General features: G+C 44.5%; 1 protein-coding gene across 1 annotated transcript in view; it reads right to left on the bottom strand.

Moving 5' to 3' along the window:
* The window catches only part of DENND1B (DENN domain containing 1B), a 124230-nt gene that overhangs the window by 86017 nt on the left and 12704 nt on the right, over positions 1 to 25509 (bottom strand). The window contains exon 3 of the mRNA XM_090263264.1: positions 10769 to 10812. Within this exon, the coding sequence (XP_090119390.1) occupies positions 10769 to 10812 (44 nt within the window). The remainder of the gene's footprint in view (positions 1 to 10768; positions 10813 to 25509) is intronic.

The raw sequence follows: 25509 nt of genomic DNA, 5'->3' as shown, positions 1-25509 counted from the left end.
ACTTAGTTACAAAAAAGAACTGAAAAAATAACTATGTGGGTATTAAACAACACGCTACTGAACAACCAATGGGTCAATAAAGAAATCAAAGGGAAATAAAAAATACCTAGAGACAAATAAAAATGGAAATACAACATACCAACATCCATGGGATGCAGCAAAAGCTGTTCTAAGAGGGAAGTTCATAGCAATACAGGTCTACCTCAAGAAACGAGAAAAACCTCCAATAAACCATCTAACTTTATACCTACAGTAACTAGGAAAAGTGAACAAATGAACCGCAACATTTGTAGAAGGAAATAATAAAGATCAGAGCAAAGAAAGAAAGAAGAAAAGAAGAGCTCATGTAAATAAAATCAGAAACAAAAGGTGAAAAGTTGCAACTGATACCACAGAAATACAAAAAAAAAAAAAAACATAAGAGACTACTATGAACAATTATACTCTAACAAATTGAACAACATAGAAAAAAACCAGATAATTTCCTAGGAACATATAATCTTCCAAGACCAAATCATGGAAAAAGAGAATACGGAAACAGACCAATTACTCATAAGGGCACTGAATCAGTTAAAACAAACAAACAAACGAAAAACTCCCAACAAGCCCAAGTCCAGGACCAGATGGCTTCACTGGTGAATTCTACCAAATATTCAGAGAAGATTTAATACCTGTCCTTTCCAGAGTCTTCCCCAAACAATGTAGAATAGGAAATACTTTCCAACTCATTTTATGAGGCCAGCGTTACCCTGATCCCAAAGCCAAACCAGGACGCCACAAGAAAGAAAACTACAGGCCAATGTCCCTGATAATCACAGATGCAGGAAATCTTCAGCAATATATCTGCAAACCGAGTTCATGAAAAGGGTCACACACGGTGATCAAGTGGCATTTATTCCAGGGAAGCCAGGATGGTTCCACACCCACAAGCCCTCGGTGGGATCTGCTGTGACAGAGCTCAGCACGGTGGTGGGCTGGAGCTGCGGGGGTGGGCGGGGCACAGGGAGAAGCCAGGGATCAGCACGAGGGAACTTTCTGGAGCGACAGAAATAGTCTGAATCTTTAACAGAATGTGGGTCACACAGGTGTATGCACCTGTCAAAACTCGTTTCAACGTGCATTGCACTGTATACAAATGGTCGCTCAAAAACAAGTTAATAAATGTCTCAGTTTGGATAATAATTCATGGTCACCGAACGTAAGAGAAATAGGGAAGCTCTGAGGGGCTTAAAGCAAGGGGGGATGTGCGTGAGCTTGGATTTTAGATCACTCCGCTCTAATGCGCAGCATCGATTCTAAAAGGGAGAGACTGAAGGCTGGGGAGGCACTTGGGGGACTTCTGCAATCATCAAGGGCGGGCACGGTGGTGGCCGGAAGTAAGAGTGACAGCTGCATCAGGAATGCAGAGAAGGGCACGAAATTAGGACAAACGTGGGAGTGAAATGGAGACAGCCAGGAGGAAGCTGGGCAAATGCCGGGTGCTCCGGAGACAGAGTCTGCCCGAGGGGAGGACAAAGGAAGAAAATGGCACTGATGGCAAGATGCGGCCCAAGAAGACATGAGACTGTTTTAGTCTCAACTTCCGTGGAAGAGCCATGTTCTCTCTCCTGTGTTTCACACTCCCCTCCACGGGCGATGTTATGGTAATATGCCCAAGGGATAAAATCACTGAGGTTCCTCATGCAATGATGAAAGCATTATTTTCCCAATGACAGGCACCGAGAGAGGGCACAGAGCGCCGGCCACTTCTGATGCCATCACTGCCCTACATTAATGGTCAATGACCAGGTCAATGCAGCGGGCCCACCAGGGAGCCCTAGCTGTCACGATGGGCATGATCAGTCGGAACAAACGAATCTCCGAAGCCTCAAGGGCTTACTCGACTTTGGAGTTCCCCTGATGCCCACCCCGGGCCTGGCCCCGGGTTCCTGCTCTGAGCAAGCCTGCTGAGGTCACGTAAAACGACACGGATCTCCCACCGGCAAAAGCCCTGCGCCTTGGTAGACAGTTTCCACAACTGTGACATCACCGCTAAAAGCTTTTGTTTTGATTATCTTCCTAAGCAAAGATGTGGTGACATCACTGCTTGCTCTGTGACCTCAGCTCTTTCTGTATATTATCTCATTCAATTTCCACCCACGTTTTCTTCCCTTCTCTCTGTGGGGGTGGGGTGGGAGAGAGAAGCCAACGAGACGAGGGAACTTGTCCCACATCACACAGCTAGCAACTGGGAAACTCGGGACCTGAGCTCAGGCTGAGGCTTCTCACAATTAGTCTGCACCCTACGTATACGTGTATTTTTAACTTTGTTTTCAAAGATACCTAAATCCGATGCCTGCTTGGTCTCTGCGTGGTGGGTGCTGTCCCCAGAGAGGCAGAGTGACGATGATACAATGAATACTTCAGAAAACAGTTAGACCCGGCCGGGACATGAAGAAGCAGGGAGAAGGGAGCATGACACGGAGTCACCCATGAAAGCCTCTCTGCCCTCAGCGTTCTAGGCCCTGGAAATCAAGTCCGGGGGCAAAAAGCACACAAGCCGAGCAAACACCAACGCTCCTTACGCTTACGCTTGGTTGTGACTACAAGAATCCAGGAACGCTGATTTTTTTTTTTTAGGTTATCTTAAATTACGTAAGATTTTTCTGTTATTTAAAAAAAAAAAGTACATGCCCATTATTTTCCGTATGTCAAACCACAATTAAATTTGAAGTCATAACAGTTTTTTTTTTTTAAATAAGTGCTTCTTGAAATTCTAAATAGAAATATTGTGAGCTATTCTTTTACAGACTTGTTCTGCCCCGCCCGGTATGGAACATCCACCTCTTGGAATAAAAATCGAGTTCACACTCCCTGCTGACGTCATCCCTGGCCTCTGGCCGAGGTTATAAATAAAGGTGCCAGGTTTGGTCCCCGTCCTTGTAATGGAGAACTCTCTCTCTGAGAAACTGCGCCAGGAACACTGGCTCTTTTCACACGGAAAGCCACCGAAAAGGCCTCACCAAATAGCAATGTGCTTTCTTCACTGAGTCTAGTCCACTTTGGCAGAAACGACCTTGAAGAAAAAACACAATTTCCTGAGTCTCCTGTAAAGGATTCCAGTCAATGAATGAGAAACCATGTGCACATGCAGTTATTTGATAAAATGTCTGAGTGAAGCATTGATAATTCTCTTGAATAAATAATCTCATACCTCCTGTTTATTCTTTACCATATATTATTTTATTGGAAAATAAGGAGGAATTTAAAAAAAAACAAAACACGAGCGACTTCTTCGTAAAAGCAGGCCAAGGGAAACCTGTGAAGTGAGTCAGCCTCCGGTCAGCTAGAAAGCAGAGCTGAAACAGTTCTTGCTTTCACTGAAAATTTTCTTGAAAGTACAATAGCCCTCTGGGTCTCTCTTGCTTCTTGCTGTTCAGTCCTCACCATCTGCAGTGGCTTCTGGCGTCTACGTGGACGAGCCGGTCCCGGCCTTGATCGCACTTGACTTTTCTGCCATAGGCAACAGCTCATTCGCTCATGGGACTGGTGTATATTCAGTACTGTCACGTAAGAAACACCTGGGATTAAAAATGACAGTGACCCGTCCCGACCCGAGAAGACAAGGTCTGTCCCCTGCTTACAAGCACTGCCCCGCAGCCCCCCTGTGTCTGTCCTTCCTTCTGGGGCTGCTCCACGCCTCCTCCTCCTAAGCCTTCTCCACGGTGCTCCCAGGCCTGGCTTCAGCCCCACGCCCCCGGGGCTGCACATAAGGGACAAAAGTCTGGCCCTCCGGCCTGATGCAGGTTCAGAACCCCTTTCAGCTCCCTCTGCCTGTGTGAAGCTACCTGTCACCCTCTCTGGAATGCCAGCCAGAGGCTTCCTGCCACCGAGGACACATCCCTACCAGGCCCCCGGCACAGCCAAAATGGAAAACATCCTTTACCCTCAAATGACGGCCTCCACCGAACATCTCAGCTCTGTGTGTCACGCTCTCTCTTCCCCATCCTCTCTCTCAACCTGAGCATCAGGCCGGGACTCTCCCTTCGTTACACACGAGCGCGTCAGGTGCACCCGGGTCTGCACCTGCGAACGTGGCCGCTAGCGACCCCACTGCTGGGCCTTCTGCTCAAACTTACACCCTAGCAAGTTTACCAAGAGCAGCTGCAACGTTACCCCTTGTCTAGGAAAATGCACGTGGATAAACCTGTGACCATGAAATTGAATAACTAAGTTATAAAGTAACAGAAATAATTCCTATTTCAAAGATACTATTCACTATCACAATTAGTTAAAACAGGTCGTACATAACAAACATGACGTTAATTGTTAAGTGACGTCTATTGAAAGGTTAAAAATTAATCAAGCCTCCTGTACGACTCGAAATGTTTCTCGGGCATGTCATGCCTGACATTACGTCTTCACGATGTTAAAAACCTCACATATGCAAAGCCTGTTAAAATGCACATATTTTATCTCACTGAAAACGAGCATCGATCTAATAAATAACACTGTTAATCTGGCCCCCGTTGGCCCTCCCTTACACACAAACGCACCCCTCCCCTCCCCAGCGCAGCAGCTGCGGATGAAAGGAGGCTGCCCACGGCCCGCTCACATCATAGTCCATCATCTTTTCATCGGTCTGCCTGGCCCTCCTTTGAGCCCCCTTCTTTTACAAGGGGTCTCTTTTTAGATCAATCCATATTTCCATAATCCACACTGCTGTTCCCTGCTCTCCTCCCCAGGGCGGACCCACCCCACTCCCAGAATGGTGGCTCACAACTGCCATTAAGCTGGTAACAATCACAAGATAACAAAAGAACGGGTGGGGACCAGGCTGGCTGGTACCATATGTTGATCAAGTTCAACATTTTCAGCTCGTACAGAATGGTTTTTAAACTTCAAAATTTTATTAGTGCAGCGGCTTCATAGCTACGTACCCTCCCCAGCTGCATGTCCGGCTTTCATTCTCAGCGCTAGGCAAACAAGCCGGCAGAAGAGCGAACCCATGAATAATGGCTGAGAGGGGAGAGAATGGGGAAACTGAAGTGAAAGGTGAGGGGGCCACGTACGGCTCCTCCCTGATGCTGGTGACCCCCAGCCTCGCTCGCCCCAGCGCCTATCCAAAGAAAGAAATTGCCCCAACCGGTGTTTTTTAAAGCAGAATACAATTATAATCATCCAAATTATTTCCAAGTAACGCATTTCCTGTGACTTAATATTGACTTCATGCCAATTTTGAAAGATTTTAATTTTATCATCTAGTAACAGCTGAAAATCTTTTTTGTGTTTCCATCCTTTGTTTTATAATTAACCAATTTTAATTTCTTTTTAAACAAAAAATATTTTGAAATGTAACATTGTGAACTGGCAGAGAGACTGTACTACCCCAATATATTTAACTTTTTTTCTCCTGATTTGTGAAAAATTGCTTCCATTCATGAGCCTGTCACCTTGAAAAAATTATTTTTTAACATTTTTTTTCTCTCAAAGATTTAGAACTCTTTATAGGACCAAGTTTCAAATTCACTTGTCAAATGTTTACTGCTAAATAAAAAGTAAATTTTTGTGAACCTACATTTACCTCTTCAAATCTGCATCATCCATTATTACTTGCTTTCTGTGGGTTACTGAGTAATGTCAGACCTTCCAAGATTGATGGGAATCATCTGGATAGTTATTATAATTTCACTGCCATAAAAATAAACAAAAGCCTCACCTCTCTGAGCTTATTAAAGTAAAACCTGCTCACCCTACAGCACAAAAAAAATAAGGTCAATTTTTCAGGGGTTTTCACATTTTATTATCTAAAATGTATGTGAAAATATTCTTTTCAATGGGAGTTGGCTAGGCTACGGAGTTCTGTTTTCCAATAAAATTTCCAAAAAAGCAAAGTTTCTAAAATATCAGTTTCTCCAAATATCCCTGTTTGCAATAAGATTTTTAAACTGTAAACGTGGGAAGCGTAGGACGGCAGGCGGACGAAATGAGGGTGTAACCACATTTTACCTTGCGCTGCCTGACGCTGCGTCTGCAGAAGAGACCAATCTTGGTTCCATACAGAAAGATGAATAGAGAGAAAGATATGATTGTAATGACCAACATTTCAATTTTAAGCACTTTCCATATGCTGGCAATTATCATGTTTTATTCTGATTCTTCATCTGTAGCCACAAAAAACGTACAACAAAGATAGCACTCTGAGTATCTAAAACAAATTGATAAGAAATAGTGGATATTTTAGGGTTATTAAGGTAGGTCACTGATAAAATATTTGAATATGAAATAAAAGATGCAGTCATGATATGATTATCTTTCTCTTATACTACCATTTCTCAAAATGTTATCACATTAAAAATTAAAAATTAATTTGTCTTAGAAATATGTGTCCTTATATAATGTAAATTCTCATAGAAATAGTTAAGAAAAATTAACCACCACTCTTCAAAAACTGGCTCAAGAAACTGAATTATTTTCATTTGGAAAAACAAGAATTGATATAGGATATAATTAAATTATTATTTTTTGTATGTGTGATGGGATCAACTTGTAGTTAAAAATGACAGAATCAAGCCCAAACAAGCAAAAAGAAAAAAAAGAAAAAGACATTTTAAAAATACATATCCATAACTTATTGAAACATTTATTTTTTAAGTATTAAAATTTAATAAACTATTTTCAAATAATTTCGATCTTCTCCATGACTGATACAAGGAGGAAAAAACTGATACATCCAGCTGTCAATCGACCACAATTTCAAACCCTGAAAGGCTTGATTCATTCTGACCACACCCCTTTCACACCATTTAAAGAAAATATATTTGCATCAGTCCAATTTATTAAAAAATGTCTTTCGTTTTACCACGATGTAACTGGAAAAACTGATTCCACAACCAAGGCCTTACTTAAACTGTCAGATTTGAGAAAGGTCTTGGTTTAACGAGCTATGTCCAGACTTCTAAGGCACAAAAAAAGGAGCTCTTCTCATGGAAACTCTGAGGACCCCCCAGGGCCTGCACCGGCGACCCGGCCGACAGACCCCAGCCTCACGGGTGCTGGAGAAAGCCCCTTCCTCACCAACTGGGAGCCTCAGCCCCCGGGGGCCCTCGGGAAGGGAAGGCTTTACAAAGTTACAGGGAGCACGTGGAAGTCTGGGAGAGATACCGCCTTGGGCTTGGCTTCCTAGCTTCAGGGTGACGAACAGCAGGAGCTTTTTCAAAGCCCCGCCTGACATTCCCCATGAAACGTCCGGAGAGACGTCCCTTTGCAGGTGCAGTACTCGCTCTGCACGGCATGGCTCTAGATACGGACGGTGACGGGCCAGGGGCCCTCCTGCTGCACCTACGGAGGCAATCGGGCCGGAGCTCAGGGAACGCGTCTTTCCTTTTTTCAACCCAGAATAACCTTTCTGCGGCATTATTATGGCTGCAAGGGCAGGAGGAAGGCTGTAAGACCGTGAAAGAGTGAACCGGGCCAAAAGCCGCCGTCTAACACAGCCTTAGAGGGGCCTGGGCCTCTCGCCGCCCTTACGTGACGCCACGCTGCAGCTAAATGGCAGCAGTGCACATGTACCTGTCACAGGCGTGTCTGATGGAGGGGCAGCTGCCTTCCCCGCTCCTCGCCCCCCACCCCGGGGTAAAGAAGCCACTCCCACCTCTATCGGCACGTTTATTACAGCTTTCTGATTTATTGCCAGCGCTGTGGAGCTCTGAACTCTCCTTCGGACGGGTTGTGCTATTTTACTGGTATCCTCGCCAATTAATGAGTTAAAAAAACTTCAACAAAAATAAAATTGTATACATATTTGTATTAGAGCCATACTTTTATCTTCTTGGTAAAATGATCCCCTAGCGCTAGTCCCAGAGACACTTAGTCTAGTGAGGTAAGCAGAAAGTAAAGGGTGACGGCTCTAATAAGGGCCATAATGTGGGAACCATAAAATGCAGAAGGAGCTCCCAGGAGGTCCATTCGGTCCAGACCTGGACATAAAAAAGGCTTCTTGGAGGAAATGATCTTTAAGCCAAGACAGAGAGACAGGCAACTGCTAGTGCAAACAGGAGATCAGCATTTCAGACGGAGAGACTCGTAGTTTCAAAGAGAGAACGTAAATGGGTGGCGTATCACGGAAACTAATGTTCACTACGAAACACAGACCACGTTGCAATAGAGAAGAAAGGGAGGCAGAGAAATGCGAGGCTGAAGGCGGAAACAAGGGACTTGAAACAAGGGACTTGATCCCGCTGAGAAGGTTGAGCTTTTGCTAAAGGTGCCCACGGGGAGTCTCGCGTCCGCGTCCCTCTTCCTGTGCGCCGCGGGCCCGGGGCCACAGCCTCCGGCGTGGACAAGTGCTCTACTGCTTATTAGTCGTGGGACGTCGGCCACGGAAAGCCAGTGCCCTGCTCTTCTGTAACGTGGCCCCTCGCGGGCCTGGAGAGACCCACCCCGCCGTCGGAAGGGAGCAACGACAGCAGCGACCCGGCAGGAGCGGCCGCCTGCCGGAGGGGCAGCTCTGTCGCCTCTCCTGCCGCCGTGCCTCTGCGTGCAGGACAAATTCAACAGGGACAAAAACAGAGGCGCTGGCGCCGTCCTCTCGGATTAAGTAACAGTGGCTTTCAAATTCGGAAGACTGAGAAAAAACTACTATGGTACACTTTGCAACAGCGCATGTAAGTGAGCAGGACGTGGACTAAAACTGCAGAAGCAGGAACGACAGCAGCTCTTAGCTGCTTACAGCTCGTGCCTTTGGGATGGACAGACGTGCCTCCCCGGGCAGGTACCGCCTCCCCTTTCGGGGATGATGCTCTCGGTCCCGGTAGGAGCTGAAGGTAGCCCGGATGGGGCTCACAGGGCACCAACCCAGAGCTCAGCACCTGGGAAGAGCCAGAGCGACAGGCCTTTAAGGACTGCTGTCACCGAGGCCGTCTCAGCTCCGGCGAGGAAGCTGTGTGGGGAGCAGCAGACAGCACAGGAAGGCAGGACGCGTGAGAACGGGACCGCGTCACCGGCAGCACTGAAAAGAGTCACCGAGAAGCACACAACGAGACCGTTCTTCAGGGTGCCTGGCTGGGTTCCTGTATAAAGTTTGGTTTCTTGGGACATAAAGTCAAGTCGTGAGACACAGTGGAATCTAAAGCTTCTTTCAGCCGTGACCCTCAAAAGGTCAGCGAGGACGGCTATGGCCCGGAATCCCGGGGGTTAGGAGGGTTCCTTACCATTACATGGTCCTTTGCTTTAGCATTTTACTAAGTCTGTGAGGGCTTATTAACGTGCCACTGACCTCACAGATATGGAAAACAAAGCAACGATTCAGCTCCGACTAAAAAGTTCCTATCACCAGCTCATCGGTCACAGAGAGGAACAGCAGAGAAGTCCACTGGAGCCAAATGCGACAAGGAACTATCGCCCTTCTGTGAACCACAGAGAGGCGTCTTGGGGGCCCCGGGAATTCTTGGGGCAGTTGAAGAGATCACATGCACACACATACAAACACACACACACACACCAGACAGGTCTGTTCTTGGGTCAGTGGACAAGACAGAATTCAGAAGACCAAGAGAAGAACAGCATTTAAAAATGGTAACATGAGCCAGGAAGGCTCTAACCTAACCACACATGACTTGGGGACAAACCCGACGAAGCTTCATATGTCCACACCACGTCTTCGCTGTAGGAACTTCTTTTGTATACGAGAGCCACTTATAACCCTATTCTTTCTCGAAAGGGCTAACAATTAAGAGTACACGCCGTCTTTGTACGTGAAACAACAGTCTTGCGTTGCACTAGGCCCAGCCGATACCCACATGCCCAAGTGCCCGCGTTTTGGGTGCAACTTCCTGGTCTTATATGCTGATTTCACACGGAGAAGATCACTCTTCTACATACCTCAGACACGTGTTTGTACAATGGCCTCTGAATGCGCTGCTTTAAACAAAGCCTTTTATCAACTCTAAGTTTTGTAAATTATAAGTATGAAAATTATATCTGGGAATTTAACTTACGATTAAGTTTGTAACTTTATCACTTTAACAGTGACAAGGACTATTTCACCCCATTTCTTTGTAGACAACAAAAGGAACTTGTTCATAATTTTCCATAAAAGGTGCTTATTCCTATTTAACTTTGTATTTTTAACCATATATTATATAATTAATTTCAAAATGATAAATTTATAATATAAATTTTTAAGATTTTTCTGTTTATAAACATCATGTCAAAATAATTAATCAGTTTGGCCATACTAAACCCTTAGGAAACTGTAGAAGACTCTAATTTAAAATACAATGAAATAAATGCATTCCAGAGTCTCTCATTTTAAGAAAATAAAGCTATAGATGAGAATTATTTAAAATTAAGAAAACAATGTCAATTCACTTTACAGAAGTAAATGAAGCAGCTGTTACTCTAGCAGGAGAGAACCACCCACTTGTTTGCAGCCGTTACCACTTCTGAGAAGAGAGAAGTAACATGAGGGTATTCGACCATGTACAGGACAGTCAATTCTTTCTGGTGGAAAACATCTTAAATGTTCCCAAATATATATTCCACTGTCGGATTTTAAAGAGTGTAAAGTGATGTAAAGCTAAATATTAGTCTCATTCTAAGGGCTTCTTCATCATCCAGGTACAGGGAGCCTGTAAATGACTCTCCACATATATTCTGCACATGTGGCTTTTCTTATCCAAGCTGATCAAGAGAAAATACTTATTATGTGTCGTAGTAGCGGCAGGTACAGAGCAGTCATCAAAGCACGCCGATTTTAAATGCTTTTTAAAAAGTATGTGATGCCAACCTGGTCTCCAAAGTCCTCCGGGAATTTCCACAAAACCACCGGATCTGTAAATAATTGATACATGGCATTAAAAAGAGGGAATAAACAAACACTTTTATAGCAACAGCCATTAAAATACTCTTAAAATTGTCAAAGCTACTTTTTAAGTAGTTTTTAAGTTTCTCTTTAAACATTTACAGTGGATGAGGGTCAAAATTAAATAGTTTTATCTTTTAAGACTTTTAATGACCTTTGGAATAGGAAGAAATAAAATTAAGAATGTAGTCAGATTATTAAAAATCATTATTTCTTTTAGCAACACCATTTTTATTTGTATGCTTACATTTGTAAGATTATGAAATATAAATTTTCAGATTTAACTATATTAACATACTGGTTTTAATTTGAAAAGTAAAACATACATGTGGTAAATATGTAATCAAATATGTTAGAGCCCTCGGAGACTGAACCAAATTATATGACCTTAAGTTTCCATTTAAAATCCTAGCACTGCAATAATGTTAGTTGAGCTCTAAGGAGCAGCTACTTTAAATAATTTTAATAATCAGTACATCTTCTGTCCCATTTAAATTATGCTCAATTAGTTTTGTTCAAAAATCTACGCAAGGCTAAAGAACCAGCCCAAGTCCCCATCCGCCGATGCCCGACGGCACAATTGGAGAAAAGGCTGAAGAGTGATCTAGTTCTTTGTGCAAAGGATTGCTTTAAACAAGGTGGGAACACATGAACGCAACCTGAAAATTCATTGGCTTAATATCCTCAAGAATGTTCCCAGTGAAGGCAGGGCGGTGTCTGGAATACAAATGAGCAGGACTCGTTAAAGAAAATGTGGCCTTTGCATTCTTTCCCCAAAGGAGATATCATGGTGCGCTGACCAAAGCAGGGCCCCTAGAATTTATAGGGGACAGAGGCACCTGAACACACAGTGCTCTGCAGTCTAAGGGGCGTCCCAGTGAGAGGACAGGACACTGCAGGGCGGCCTAAGGAACCGCCTCTCACCGAGTCACCAAAGCCACGCGGGCAGGGAGAACGTTCCGGGCGGGACAGACAGTACGCTTGAAGGTTAAAAGAAAGCAGAATCTATGTTACCAACCGAAAAACAAGAAAAGCAACCTCTCTAGGAGGCGGAGCAGGAGAGAGAACGTCCAGGACAGAAGCTGGACAGGGGGCAGCCGGGCTCGGGAGCCTGCGTCCACCTGCGGCACCGCGGGAAAAGCGCGGACGCGCGTGGCCACGCCAGCCAAGTGAGAAAAAACTGGAAGTCACGCAAATACAGCCAGAGAGCGTGTGGTGTGAAAGCCAAGGAAAGGGTGCGTCTAAAAACTCTCCAGGCAACGGGGCAGAACATGCGGCCAGGCGCTGGCCACGCAGGCCAGCCGCGTGGGAAGCGCACACGTCGCGAAAGACGGGGAAGGAGAGCGTGACGGAGGCGAGGGCAGCGCGTGGGGGCCGCTCAGGGAAGGAAGCGCGCCCGGCGGGGAGCGCAGAGGTGGGACGAGACGGACAAGGCCAGACGGGTCTGTCCTTCGCTCCTTGTGGGCGGGGGCAGCGGGGGCATCTTTACAGGACGATGCCCATCGCGGGGCCGGCAGAGCCGGACAAGAAGGGACAGGCCCCTCCGGGGAAGGCACGAAGAGGTGGGTCAAGGCGCGCCCCGGAGAGAAGCCGGGAGTGTTCACCGCTGTTACAGGAAAAGGAAGAGCTACGAACCCGAGGTTTCCGAGCGGGCGGCGCAACGGTGAATGGGTGTGAAAAGCGCTGGTTACTTTCTGCCCCGAGGGAGCCAGGCCCCTGGCGCAAAGGGGGGCCGCTGGGGGCTTAAGAAGGTGGCGGCGCTGTTTCCGGCACTGCTGCGTCTGCAGGGAGGTGGGTTTGAACCCAGGATTTAATGGCAACCGTGTGGTGTTTCCCCGCCGTCCAAGTGCCCAGGTGTGAAAACACACGGGTCGGTTTGGTGAGCGTTTGAGGTTCCCGTCAGTCATGCGCGACAGAAAGAGAATTTAAGCAGAAGCGTGGTTGCAGACACGCTCTGCTGACCTAAGGCTGGTGACAAGGACAGTGGGTTCTTTCCCTGTTGGGCCCTTCCCCACTGAACGTTACAGCGGATCATGCTCATGCATTTTCAACCTGTATCTCCAGCAGAAAACCTACCATATAGCTGAAGACTGCAGGACTGAGAAATAAGGCAAGATAAATAAAAGGAGCATTTGTCGTTATGAAATGAGGCAGCCCACGTTGGGGTCTTGCATCTGTGAATAATATACTTTGTGACCAGGGGCAGGCACTGAAAAGGACATCAGTCTCCCTCCTCCTGTCTCTGTCCCCGCCCCTCCTCCTTCCCTCCCTCTATGGCGATAGGGAAGAACGGAGCCTCGTCTGTCTACCCAGGTTTACCCTATGCTCATAAATATCATTTTCTACCTGTGCTATTGGGGGGGAAAGATTGAAGAGCAAGGGGTTACATAACTTCGGTTAAAATCATGTTTTTTCCAGCTTTGCTGAGATACAATTGACATGTAACGTTGTGTAAGCTGAAAGTGTGCAACGTGATGATTTCATACATGGATATGTTGCAAAACGTCTGCCACAGCCAGGCTGGCTAACATACCTTTGACCTCACATAATTACCACGCTGCTGTTTTTGTTTTGCGGTTATAGTGAGACCATTAAGGGCCACGTTCATAGCAACTTCTGAGAATACAGACGATAGTGTTAATGTAGTACATTAGATTCCTGGGACTTACTTGTCTTAGAGCTGAAAATCTGCACACACACACCCCGACCAACATCTCTCCATTTCTCCACACCCCCCAGCTCTTGGCAGCCACCAGGGGTTTTTTAAGTTCAATGTTTTTAGATTCCACAGAAATGAGGCCACACACTACGTGACTTCTTCTGTCTGACTTACTTCACTTAAAATAATGTCCTCAAGGTCTAGCCATGTTGTTGCAAATGACAAGATAGCCTTTTGCAGGGCTGGAATTGTGTGTGTGTGTGTGTGTGTGTGTGTGTGCGCACGCACATGTGGAAATAAAATCGCATTTTCTTTACTCATCCATTGATGGCCGTTTAGGTGGTTTCCACATCTTGACTATACACTTGACTTTGCCGGTGTGCTGTGTCTTTTCATAGTCAGTCCCCTTCGTTCCTATTCATATATTTTCACAATCAGTATCCTTCATTTCAGCTGGAAAAAGTCATTTCAACACTTCTCGGGGGGAAGGGGGAGTGGTAATGAACTACGCCAGCCGTCTTTCGCCTGGCCAAGCCCTCATCTCACCTTCATTTCCAAAGGACCACTTTGCTGGGTAAAGTGTTACTCAGGGCTTTGAATATATAACCCCTTTCTCTCCTGGCCTGCAAGGTCTCTTTTGGGAAATCTGCTGACAGTCTTTGCATGATATTTTTTTCCTGATGCTTTAAAAATTCTCTGTCTTTGCTTTTAGACAGTTTTATTACAGTGGGTCTTAAAGATCATGTTGAATTGAAATTGTGGAGTTACCTATTAACTGCACGAACTGGATGCCCAAATCTCCTCCCAGGTTTAGAAAGTTCTTAGAAATGATTTCTTTAAACAAGAGTTCAGCCCCTTTCACCCTCTCTTCTCCTTCTGTGACTCCAATGTTCTACAGAATGTTTGTCTCAATGGTGTCTCCTAAGACCTGTAGGCTTTCATCGCTTCCTGTCATTCTGTGTGTCATTATTTTCAAGTGATCTGTCTCCAAGCTCACTGAGCCATACCAGCCAGGGCACCGAAACATTTTAAAGCCACTTCTGTGCTAAGAATTAGTATTAGTACTCTAATTCTAGTTCCATGCAACATGTAAATCATTTTATTTCAAAATTCAGTGTCTCATGACATCAGAACTAGATCAGTGAAGGAACAGTGAGGGGAAACTATAGCCTACACACACACACGCATGCACACGCACACACACGGACACACTGGGAGCCCACAGCTAACTGCGGCCTGCCTCACCGCCCAGGATACCCATGAGAAAAGATGTCTTATTGTGCTTTCCTCCAATGCTTTCTTGTTTCTCCACAGAATTTAGGCAATTCGTTCCGATCTGAACAACAGAAAGATGACTGTGAACGTAAAAAAGTAATTTAAGGCTTGTTTTCTTTTTTTTTTTTCTTTCTCTCCTTTGGAATGTAACAAATAAAAAGATTTACTATGTATGGACAGAAACAGAGTTTTTGAATGAGAAAGGACCTTAAAGATCCCCCCCACCCCCGCCGTGAGCAGGCAGTTACATTGTATCCCTGGCCTGGAGCTGTAACTACGGAAGCAGAGATTGGACTGTGGACACCCTGGTCTCTAAGAGACATCCTCTCTGAAATACCTGCTGCATGGAAAGCACTATAAATAAACCCCACGTGTCCCACCTCGCTGAGCTTTGATCTTACTGTTCACGAGTGCACAGTAGTTTGAGGCAGATTCACAAGTATAGAAAAGGTCCTTGTTATCTACAGGAAGATATTTTCAGCTAACCAAATACTTAAATTTTTATAAATAATGGCTAACATCCTGTAGACTTGCTCTGAACAATACTTAGAAATTTTTATGTGAAGAAACCTACAGAAGAATATTAATTGTCCATAGATTCAAACCAATGCCTTCTCATTCTAGACCTAAAATAATTCCTACCTGAGTTTGACTTACATATACAAAAACCTTAAGAAAGTGCAATCATTATTTTAAGATGTTTTATTTTATAACCAGCTGCAAAAAAATGGCAGAGGTCATGCTTCTACTTATTGCTGTCTATAACGCACAGGTCTAGAATAAAAAGCAGGAAACTTGGGAAACTTGTCAGTTTGTTTCATCTCTTAAAAATGTATACAAGCAGGGGCAGGGGATAACTGTGGAAAGAAGGGGAAGGGTCTAGTCAAAGAGCATGTATGAGTGACCCATGGGCATGTATGAGTGACCCATGAGCATGTATGAGTGACCTATGGGCATGGACACCAGGGTGGGAACTGACTGTGGGAGTGGGGGGTGGATGGGTTGAGGAGGGCAAAGGAGGAAAAACTGGGGCAACTGTTACAGACTAACAATTAAACATTATTTAAAAACGCACACAAGCCGTGAGTGCAAACGTGCCCGACATAATGGTCCCGCTGTGAAGAATCATCTCAACAACCAAACGACTCCTACTGTAAAACTGTTTTGGTGCTTTTGAAACTCAAACCATAAAGCAATTTAATGGACAATTCCAGCCTTTCTAAATGATTCTTCCCAGAATTATCTAAAATTAACATCACAACTCCAAACAATGAAGCTTTTTTGCTCAGACGTACTTGAGTTCTAGCTCAGGTAATGAAAATGGAACTTCAAAGAACTTGAAAATATAACTCGTAGCAGGTTAGACATATCATTTTGCTACTTCCATTCCTTTTAAACAAGATCTATTATAATAAAATGAAAAGCTTCATCAATCACCTGATAGAGTAATTCCAAACATACAGAGTAATTCCAAACTTAACCAAACAGGGCTAATGGGTGAGAATTGAATTGAAAACACCTTGACAAAGAAAGCAATTTCTTTTCTTCGCACCCCTCTGAAGCTGTGGGTGATCACAGTAATCGAACCATCAACACTGAGGGGCCATCTGTCCCAAGGGCCCTGCATGAGAGGGTTTTTTTTAATCAACAACAACAAAAAAGGGAAAGCGATCCTGCACCACAGATGTTCAATCTCGATTAATCTAGGACAAGAAACTTACCACTGAGAATCAATGTTTTGACATTTTTCAGATACCAATCATTACAAGCCAACAAAAAAGTTTCTACAAGAACACAGAGAGGAAAAAGTTAACGGGTTGCTTTTAGAAAGACAGTCTTTTACACGAAATCTGAAATTCCTTTTGGTCAGCTGAGCTGTTCATCATATCCCAAAGCAATAGCTTTAATTATGATTCCCTTAAAAAGGGGAACAGAAGAACAGACAAGAGATCCTGTTTTAAGTTAGTCTCAGAGTAGCATTTGAAGCTGATATTTTTATATATTCTTTCTACAAGTATATGATTAAATAAAAAGAAGTGTTTATAGTCACAATATCCACTATATTTAACTCTTTGAACTAAAATACAGTTTAAGAAATACAGCACTAATGTGAAACCTCGGAAATGTAAAATTAATTGAAACTCATAAAAGTTTCATTTTGTTTACACCATTTAAAGTAATTTTCATTTTGTACTAAGAAATAATTGCAAGCTGAAGAGCGAGCTGGGTCAAAGCTTTCCTTGCTTGATACACAGTTCAAAGTTAGAGCAGGCTCCTGGCACTCTTGGATGTAAGAGTCTCTGTCAGTTTGGAATAAGCCAGAGCTGATGAACAGACAACACTAACTATAAAAATGATTCAAACTTACTAAAATGAAAATCGGTGTGAGCTAAGTCAATAATAACTACTAGCACATCTAAAAACTGATTTTTAAATTAAAAATACAACTAAAAACCAAAATATTAAAGAGCCAAATTAAACCACATATCTTGTTTCGTTCAGAATACTTTCAAGTTACAATAAAATTAAAGGCAGAAGCAATGTAATTTAAAACTCAAATAAATCCACTGAGAGACTTGCTGAAAATGCAGTAACTCTTTAACTCATGTATCTGTATGTCCAGAGCCCTGGAAGGGGTTCTGTGGTGCTAGAGAGATGACACCCTCCGGCCTGTGACAGAGACAAGCACGTGTGCCCTCAAGAAGCAGAAACACTCAGCCTACGTCTTCTCAGACATGGGTCTGCCATTCCAAATCACCATATAAAATCCATAAGGCATCACAAACGCACACCAGAATTAGAACCTCTCCCCCTTCAAGGCTGAAGATAGTAGAATCATCTAATACAGTATATAGAATAAGAATGCTTAAAATGGTTAGAGAATAAAGAAAGGAATCAAAACACAATGAGAATCTTTTTTAAAGGCAAATTTTGAAAATAACTAGAACTTCAAGAAATAAATATTTAATCTATGAAATGCAAAGCTCAGTAGATGAATAAACAATAGATATTATACACTTGAAGTGACCTGAATCAGATACAAAAGATACTAAACAGAATCAGACACAGAGACACAAAAAAGAGAAACACAAAGGAATTAGGAAAAATGGAGACTAGAATGATAATATAAGTCTACTTAGACTTCTAAAAGGTTGGACCAGAGAGAGTGAGGTATGTAAAACAAGGGAAGAATGGAAATGGTACTAGAAGAAAGAATAACTGAATTTTCCAAAAGCAGTGAAAAACATAAATCTTCAGAATTAGAAGTTATACTCAAGCAAGATCTTAATAAAGACACATCTGGATACATTATAATGAAATTACAGCAGACAAAAAGACATGGGTATCTTTAAAAAGCATCATAATGAAAAACATAAATATATATATATATAATCACATTTTATATATATATATAATCACATTTTATATCTATAGCACATTGATAACAGACTTCTCAATAGCAACAACGGAATACAGAAGACAGTGGAATAATATACTTGAAACTTTAAAAAGATACGTTGGACTTTTGAGAACTGCATAAACAGGAATATGGGCAAAATAAAGATAGTTTTAGAAAGACAAAATTTGAGAGATTTTCCAAAAACAGACCCTGGCTAAAAATCCTCTGGATTACAGAATCAGAAAAAAAAAAACCCCCACCTCAGAAAAATGTGAAGTACAAGAAATGATGTATTTCACATACCCAGATATACACGTATATACAACAATATTTAATGAAGCCTTGTTAGGAACTAACAAAGCCCTGGAAACAATCTATATACCCATTAGTATGGAAATGGTTATATCATTATTGTTATTCAATGAAATACTATACAGCCTTGAAAAAGAAAAAAGCCTTGAAAGGGTTATATTTGTTCATAAGGGGGAAAAAAACCTCTGAAACATCATGTTCAATAAAAACAAGAGGGCATATGAGGGCAGAGACACCGGGGGAACAGACCTTGTAAATCATAAAAAGGAACTTGGCGTGCACTTTAGAGCGGAGGACCACACGTGGGAGTGGGAGTAGGGGAGTGACATGCTCTGACATATTTTAACAGGATCACTTGCCTGCTGTGTTGAGTAAACTGAAAAACAATATAATGAAGCCAGTTATAAAGCCACTACAATTATTCCAATAACATATAAAATGAACTTCCTGGAAAAGGAACTTAGATCTTACATATTATTGGGACTCAGACAGACATGGACAGGTGGTGACTAAATACAAGACAAGGAAGCAGGTAAAATAAAACTTACAAGATGGTCCACCTTCCTGAGTCAGACAGAATGCAATGGGACCTGAGTGTCAAAACTCTCCCGAGAGACTACGGAGGACATGGTATAAACCTGACTTGACCCCTGCTCTTGAGGGCATGTGGCTGGTCTGGAAGGGGAAGGACAGAATTTTATAAAAGCCAAGTAGGCTCCAATTCTGCAGACTCCTTTGACATAATGAGAAGCCACTTCCTAACCGACCTTTACCGGCCTTACTATTTCCACAAGGGGTCCACAGAAATGTTAAAACAATGACGACTTCAACATGGGACGGAGGTCTGGAAGTCACTCAGATTGGCATAGCAAGCCATCGACATTGGAGTCTAAATATCAGTGTGATGGTATGCCCCCCTCAGGCTACAGAAGTCTAAGGTCTCCTGGGTGATATCTTTAAAACACCCACAGTAAAAATTAAGAAACTTGTCCATAAAACAGTCTAATAATAAGCAAAATGGGTATAACTTAGACGTGACTTCAGTTCTCCATTATACGAGACAGATTTTTAAGTCTCTTCGTAGAATACGAAAGAAGTAGAGGTGTGAATAGCTATTTCATTCTGTTTCTAACTGAATTACATTGTTTCATTTCTAAAGTCTTAATCACGGTATCCAGAATTTCCTTGAGCTGATATGACGAGTACATATCATTACCCTCTGGGGTCAATGTTATGATTGGCAAAGAGAAGTGATACTGACAACAAGAAACATGTCCTGGAAGGGCGAGGATGCTATTCGTCTGAACTTGCTTGCAAATAATTAAGTCTTAGACTAATTTTCACCCATTTTCCTTAAGACATACAATTAGCAAGTTGTTGGGACGCCTCTGAAACAGAGAACAGTGATCTAGTTCGGGGCCCACTGGCGGGAGCAAACGCGAGTTCTCGGGGCACCTTGTCACTGAGATTACAGGGGAGAGGGGACAGGAGACGCGGTTGTTTATTGGAGACAGAAACCACACGTGGCAGCTCACAGGCTAGAGGCGTCTCGAGACTCCTCGTGTCCTCTCCCTGGAGGTCGGGTTCCCCGAGGCTCCCCGAAACAGACATGTGCCTTCATGGTCTGCACAAAGAGCGGGCCTGCCCCAATCTCCCAGCGTCCCTCTAAAGGGACCGATAAATGGTGGAACATTCTTCCCAATGGCCAACGAAATCTCGCGTAAGAGAGCGTAAGGCTTTTCTCTCTTGCGGAGAAGCTGGGAGAAAAATGGACAACCCCCACGGATAATTTAAAAAACAAACAAACATCAAAAACAATGACTGAAACACAGACTATTTCCCTATGTAAATACAGTGGTTCTCAACCCTTTCCGACCATGAGGGTCCCCTGCGGAACGTCAGCAGCACCCAAAGGTGACTCCCGCCTCCCGGGCCACGTCCCAGACCACACCAGGTGTCGGAAAGCTCTTAGCACCCCCTCCGGGGATGCCGGCGCGCCGCCGGGGCTGAGAATCCCTGCCTCCCTCTGCACAGAAATGGTCTTCTCAAGCCTTTTAAAACTTTCATCCGTTTTCAAGTTTCAGACACTGTTTCAGACACCAGGCTCAGAATGAGAATATAACCTATAAGGCCGCATATAAAACATGTGCCGATCCAGTGCCTCATACAACATCAATAAAACAAAACTGTATCTCATACTCAATTTTTTCCAAGGACCACATTCCACCAACACCGTAAAGTAGGATCTGAAACTCAATCCCACGCGTGTCACAGTATTAACAGAACTCAGGCACCCATGCTCATTCGAAAGCCCAGAATCAGCCTCTATATGTTAGTTCTTGCTTTGAAATGCAGCTCCCAGCCGCCCCTCCCCTTCCCTGCCCATCCTACACCAGAGCCTTATTGCCTTCTGCTGTTTAATCGCCTTAAAAGGGCGCTTTCGTGAGGCCTTGCTCCCCAGGAAAAAGTCCCGTGGCTCCCCACTGCTCCCACAACACCACCCCGCTCTTCCAGCGATGGAGGCATTTCACGCCCCAAACAGAATATTCTCACTTTCACACAGCAAATAGCCCCACATATGAAGACGCGTGAGTGCAGCAAGACCCTGCGCTGCGTGCCTGACTACCTGCTGCCTATTTAAGTGTGGTTCCGCCTTCCAGTCCGCATTTTCCACTCCCGCCAAGCCTCCTGCCTTTCACGGAAGTACAGCTGGACCCCAACGCCACGCAGTCCCGCAAGCGCCGCGTGGACGGCGCCCCTTTCCTGAAACCTGGGTTCCCTCTTCCCTGTCATTCCAGATTCTGCGCTTTTCCGGGACCCGGCTATGCAGCCTTCCCAGACCCCGGCTCCCGGACCGCGCCCTTTCCAGTCACTGTCAGATATTCTGCTGCGCGCTGCCGCTTGCCATTTTATTTCTCTTCCTTTAAATAAAACTCCTCCGGGCAGAAATCACGCTTTATAGTCTTGATGCAAAAAAAATCTTTTTCAGCTTTTTACTGAATATTTCATTCCACTCACTGAACATACATAACGTATCTAAAATTCTTCCCCATCATATCTTTCTTCTGAGTAAATTTCATGAATTTGCTTATTTTAATTTGCTGAGTTCTGGCAAGCAGCCAGCCTACACTGACAGAAGTCTGATTAATTCTGATGCGAGGGTAAAATAATGAACCAAATATCCGTGCCAACCGATGTGTAAAGGTGGCATCACGCTAAAAGAAAATGCTTTTTCTTAAAAATCTGAGAAAGAAGTCAGGTTATGTCTCTCCATTACACAGACACTTTCCCTCTGTGCACAGAAAGGGGACCGTGGTGTTTCCGGTGAGAGGTGACAGGGACATACAGGAAATGTGAGTGACTGGGGAGCCTGCCGTGGACTCTGGGAAAAGGAGGGACGCGCAGTAAAAGCTGGGTCCCACGCCCCCTCCAAGGAGGCGGCCGTCCCTCGGCCTGTGAGCTCCCGCCTGCGGGCGGTGCGCCCGGTGTTGACGGATACGCTCAATTTTTCAAGAGAAGCCAGAACTTTCATGGAAAAAAACACGGAATTTTGTAAAGTGGAAAAAGAAATAACTGAGCATTTCATAAATACTGTGTGAGTCAAAGAAGGTGTGTCGGGGCCATTATTGCTTTAACCTCTGTGCGATGGTATGAGGATTTCCATGAGAAAAGGAAAAAAATCCCTTAAGGTTGATCATGTGTATAAAGTAAACCGACTCTCGGCGCTTTTGTGTCTGCGCTGGCGGTTTTAGAACCAAGATGGGGCTCGTCTAGCTGAGGTCACTTACGCCGGCCTCATAGATGCAGGACAGTCCCTCCTAACGCTGCTGGCTCCCAAGCAGCATCTTAAGCAACAGGAAAGCGAACAGTATGAACAATCCGGCTCCCCTGAACCTCTTTTTAAGCAAGTGAGACACAGGTTATTTAATCATAATCGGTGTATATACCCACATCATAGAAATTTGACATCTGTGAGATGTCTGAATTGTATTCAAATGAAAACAGCATGTTAAAACAGGCACGGTGTGCCACCTTAGAAAGTAGCTCCCTGCAGCTCACAAATGTTGATACCAGCATGTGACAAGGCCCGACGGAAGCCATCCAAAGATTACAGCAGATTGTGTTTTATTTCCGATTTTTACACGGGCTGCTTCTCATTAGAAATTTGACTGCTGTATTTATCCCCAAAGGAACTGGTCAAAACGCCCAAGTCAATTAGAAAACATACCTTTTAACAGTTCATAGTATTTATTTATCTTACAAGTTTCTACGTGTTAAAGCCGAAACAGTAAACCGCAAACCATGTATTTTATTAAAATTTAGGAACAGAAGTATAATGGTACATGAACCAAAGCAGACATATAAAAATTATCTGTAAATCTGTTAAGCCTGCAAACACTACACACATCAGACAAATTTATATTTGGTCATATCAAGGCAATAGAAGAATTCTCTCAAGCATGTTGAGTTATGGGTGAGTTCATGAATATTTACAATGGCTTGGGGGGGTAGTGGTTTTTTAAATATACATGATCTTCTAATCCATATCCAGGGCAGCAACCACGATTGAAAATTATTAAGTAAAAATGATATTACATATGATTACAGCCACATTAAGTAAGCTCATATTGAAATCTGAAAGAGAATGCACAAAAATAGATGTTTTATGTTATTGGTATAAAAATAATAATCTTCCTACTCTTTTCAAAATTGTCCAGCACATAGTACGTTAATAATTTAAAAACTAGAAGAAACTGTAGAGTAATCAGGAGAGTTGGAAAGACACAACTGGATACTAATTAATGAGACAGGTTTGCAACCGCAGGACGAAGTATTCCAAATTAAGGAATACATCACTTCCTTCACATGGCTCCTGCAGCAATGTTATTCACTAATTTCCCAAATTTTAGGAGACATATAAATGTGCTTTTTTTAAAAAAAAAACCTACAACAAGGATTAGCCTGACAACTTCTGGAGGTCGTGACCAACAAGCTCAACAAAAGGAACACCTTATTCTTGGGGAGTGGGGAGACCCAATGCTTGTACGCAGCAGATCCCTGGCCGGAGGGGGATGGCCTTCCTCTTTCCAAGTCACATGAACGCCTCTGTGTGGCAAAGGAAAACGCTGAAACTGACAAGTCCGGACAAAGCGCAGAGCAATGAATGGCTCAAAGTTCAAACTTCAAGGTGCAGACTCTCAGGCTGTTTCCGCGTGTCTGGGTCCTGATTCATTTCTCCTGATGACGCTCAGGACGTCTGCCCGAGGGCTGGGGCTCCCTCTATGACGTCCTCTGCCACAGACACGCGCTCCCCGTGTGTAACTCAGACCTGCAGTTCTCAGAACGCGTCACGTGCTGAGATATTGCTCGTGGTTCCGTTCAACTACTCCAGGGAAAATGAAATTTCATTATAGTTCGCAAAGCCTGTCACGGTCGCCCTGTACCCGCGTCTGATGTGGGGCCGGGAAGATAACTCAATCACGAACATGCAATTTTCACGGAGTCGGCCCGAGTGGGTCTCACTGAAAATGAGCAAGAAGCTGAGGAAGGTAAAGGTCATGCAGACATCTTGGGGGGCAGCATCAGGATAAACGAAGAGCCGAGGCTCGAAGGAGCGTGTCTGGCGTGTTCCTGGAGAAGAAAGCAGGCCAGTCCGGCTGCAGCTGAGCAGCCAAGGCGAGAGAACAGCACAGGACAAGCCAGAAAGGTCCACAGCGGGATTCGAACAAGGTTACATAAGACCATGAAAGGTCCCAGGAACATTTTTAGTTCTTATCTGAGTGATTTGAACAGGTAGAAAGACAGGAGAAAAGAGCACTATGGACCAGACACCCCTGTACAGGAAAACTGATTCTTCAAACATTGGGGTTTGAGAATTGAGGTCACTGACGAGCCAATTTCTGCTACAATATCCCACGTGCAGGGCTGTGCATCGCGAGATCCACCAACAGTAAGAGAAAACCCTTGGCTCTGCGAGAGGGTCAGCAGGGCGAGGGACGAAGCACTCTTCGCTTAATAGGATGTGGGAACGCCAGGAGCTCCCGGAATGTCGACCTATAGCTTTTGTTTAACCGAAGGGGTCGGAGCCAGGAAGGAGGAATGATTAACTCCGTGGTGCGTACCCAGTTACCGCTCCAGGCAGAACTAGAGACCAGTCCTCGGGGATCTGCACCCCTGCAGAGCAACGGGGTGCAGGAGGGGCAGAAGAAAGGGCCGCTTCTACCCAGCTCTTTCGTAAAACAGATGAACACTCGTCACACTCACTTGCTGCGGCGACTTCCAAGGGAACCAACTGAAGCAGCCGCTCCCCTGCCCGAGGATCAGCCCCGTATTTCTGAGGGAAGCAGTGAAAATGGAAACTGATATCTCTATTGATAAGTACATCCAATGGATCGAAAGATAAAGAGCCTTCTGTGTTTTGATAAGAAAAGCATTGAAAGCTTCCCACAGCAAGACTGTGTTTGCTCCCTAACAAAGAGCCCCTGTTTTCTGGAGTTTCTCAAGGCCACAAAGAAAAAGGACAGAGCGAGTCCATCACTGCCCTGCGTGCTGATGGAGCCGAGCCTCTCACGAGGGGAGGAAGTGCTCCACCAGCGGCTGCTGGAAACCAGCCCCTGCCAGCGGCTCTGCCAGCCGCAGCGGCGGGCCCTGGAAAGCGCCCGGAGCAGAGTAACCGACGTAACGCGGGCAGACGCTCCGAGGGGCCGGCATTTCCAACCCGACCCAACCGAGGCTGCGTGCTCCCCGGGCAGGTGGCGACGGCCATGCCGTCCTTCCGTGCGCCCGGTCACGAAGTAAATAACCGTTACGGCGGCCGTAAACGAGCAACGGGGTGTAACGGAGTGTCTCCTGTTTGAGTGCTGGTATCTGCATTAGAAGAAGCCTAAGAGAGCGCATCAATACACAACCCTCATCAAGGTATTAGACAACAGTCTGAGCCTAACCGTGCCCATGAGACCTCAGTGACGCTGTTGTTTTAAAAAGCTAACCCTATCAATAATTATATTTAATGTCAGTGCG

This window comes from Furipterus horrens, unplaced genomic scaffold (assembly GCF_987537825.1).
Source record: "Furipterus horrens unplaced genomic scaffold, mFurHor1.1.pri manual_scaffold_15, whole genome shotgun sequence".
In the NCBI taxonomy this organism is placed as follows: Eukaryota; Metazoa; Chordata; class Mammalia; order Chiroptera; family Furipteridae; genus Furipterus; species Furipterus horrens.
Note: the sequence above shows the minus strand (reverse complement) of the source record. Positions and strands in the feature narration are given on the sequence as shown.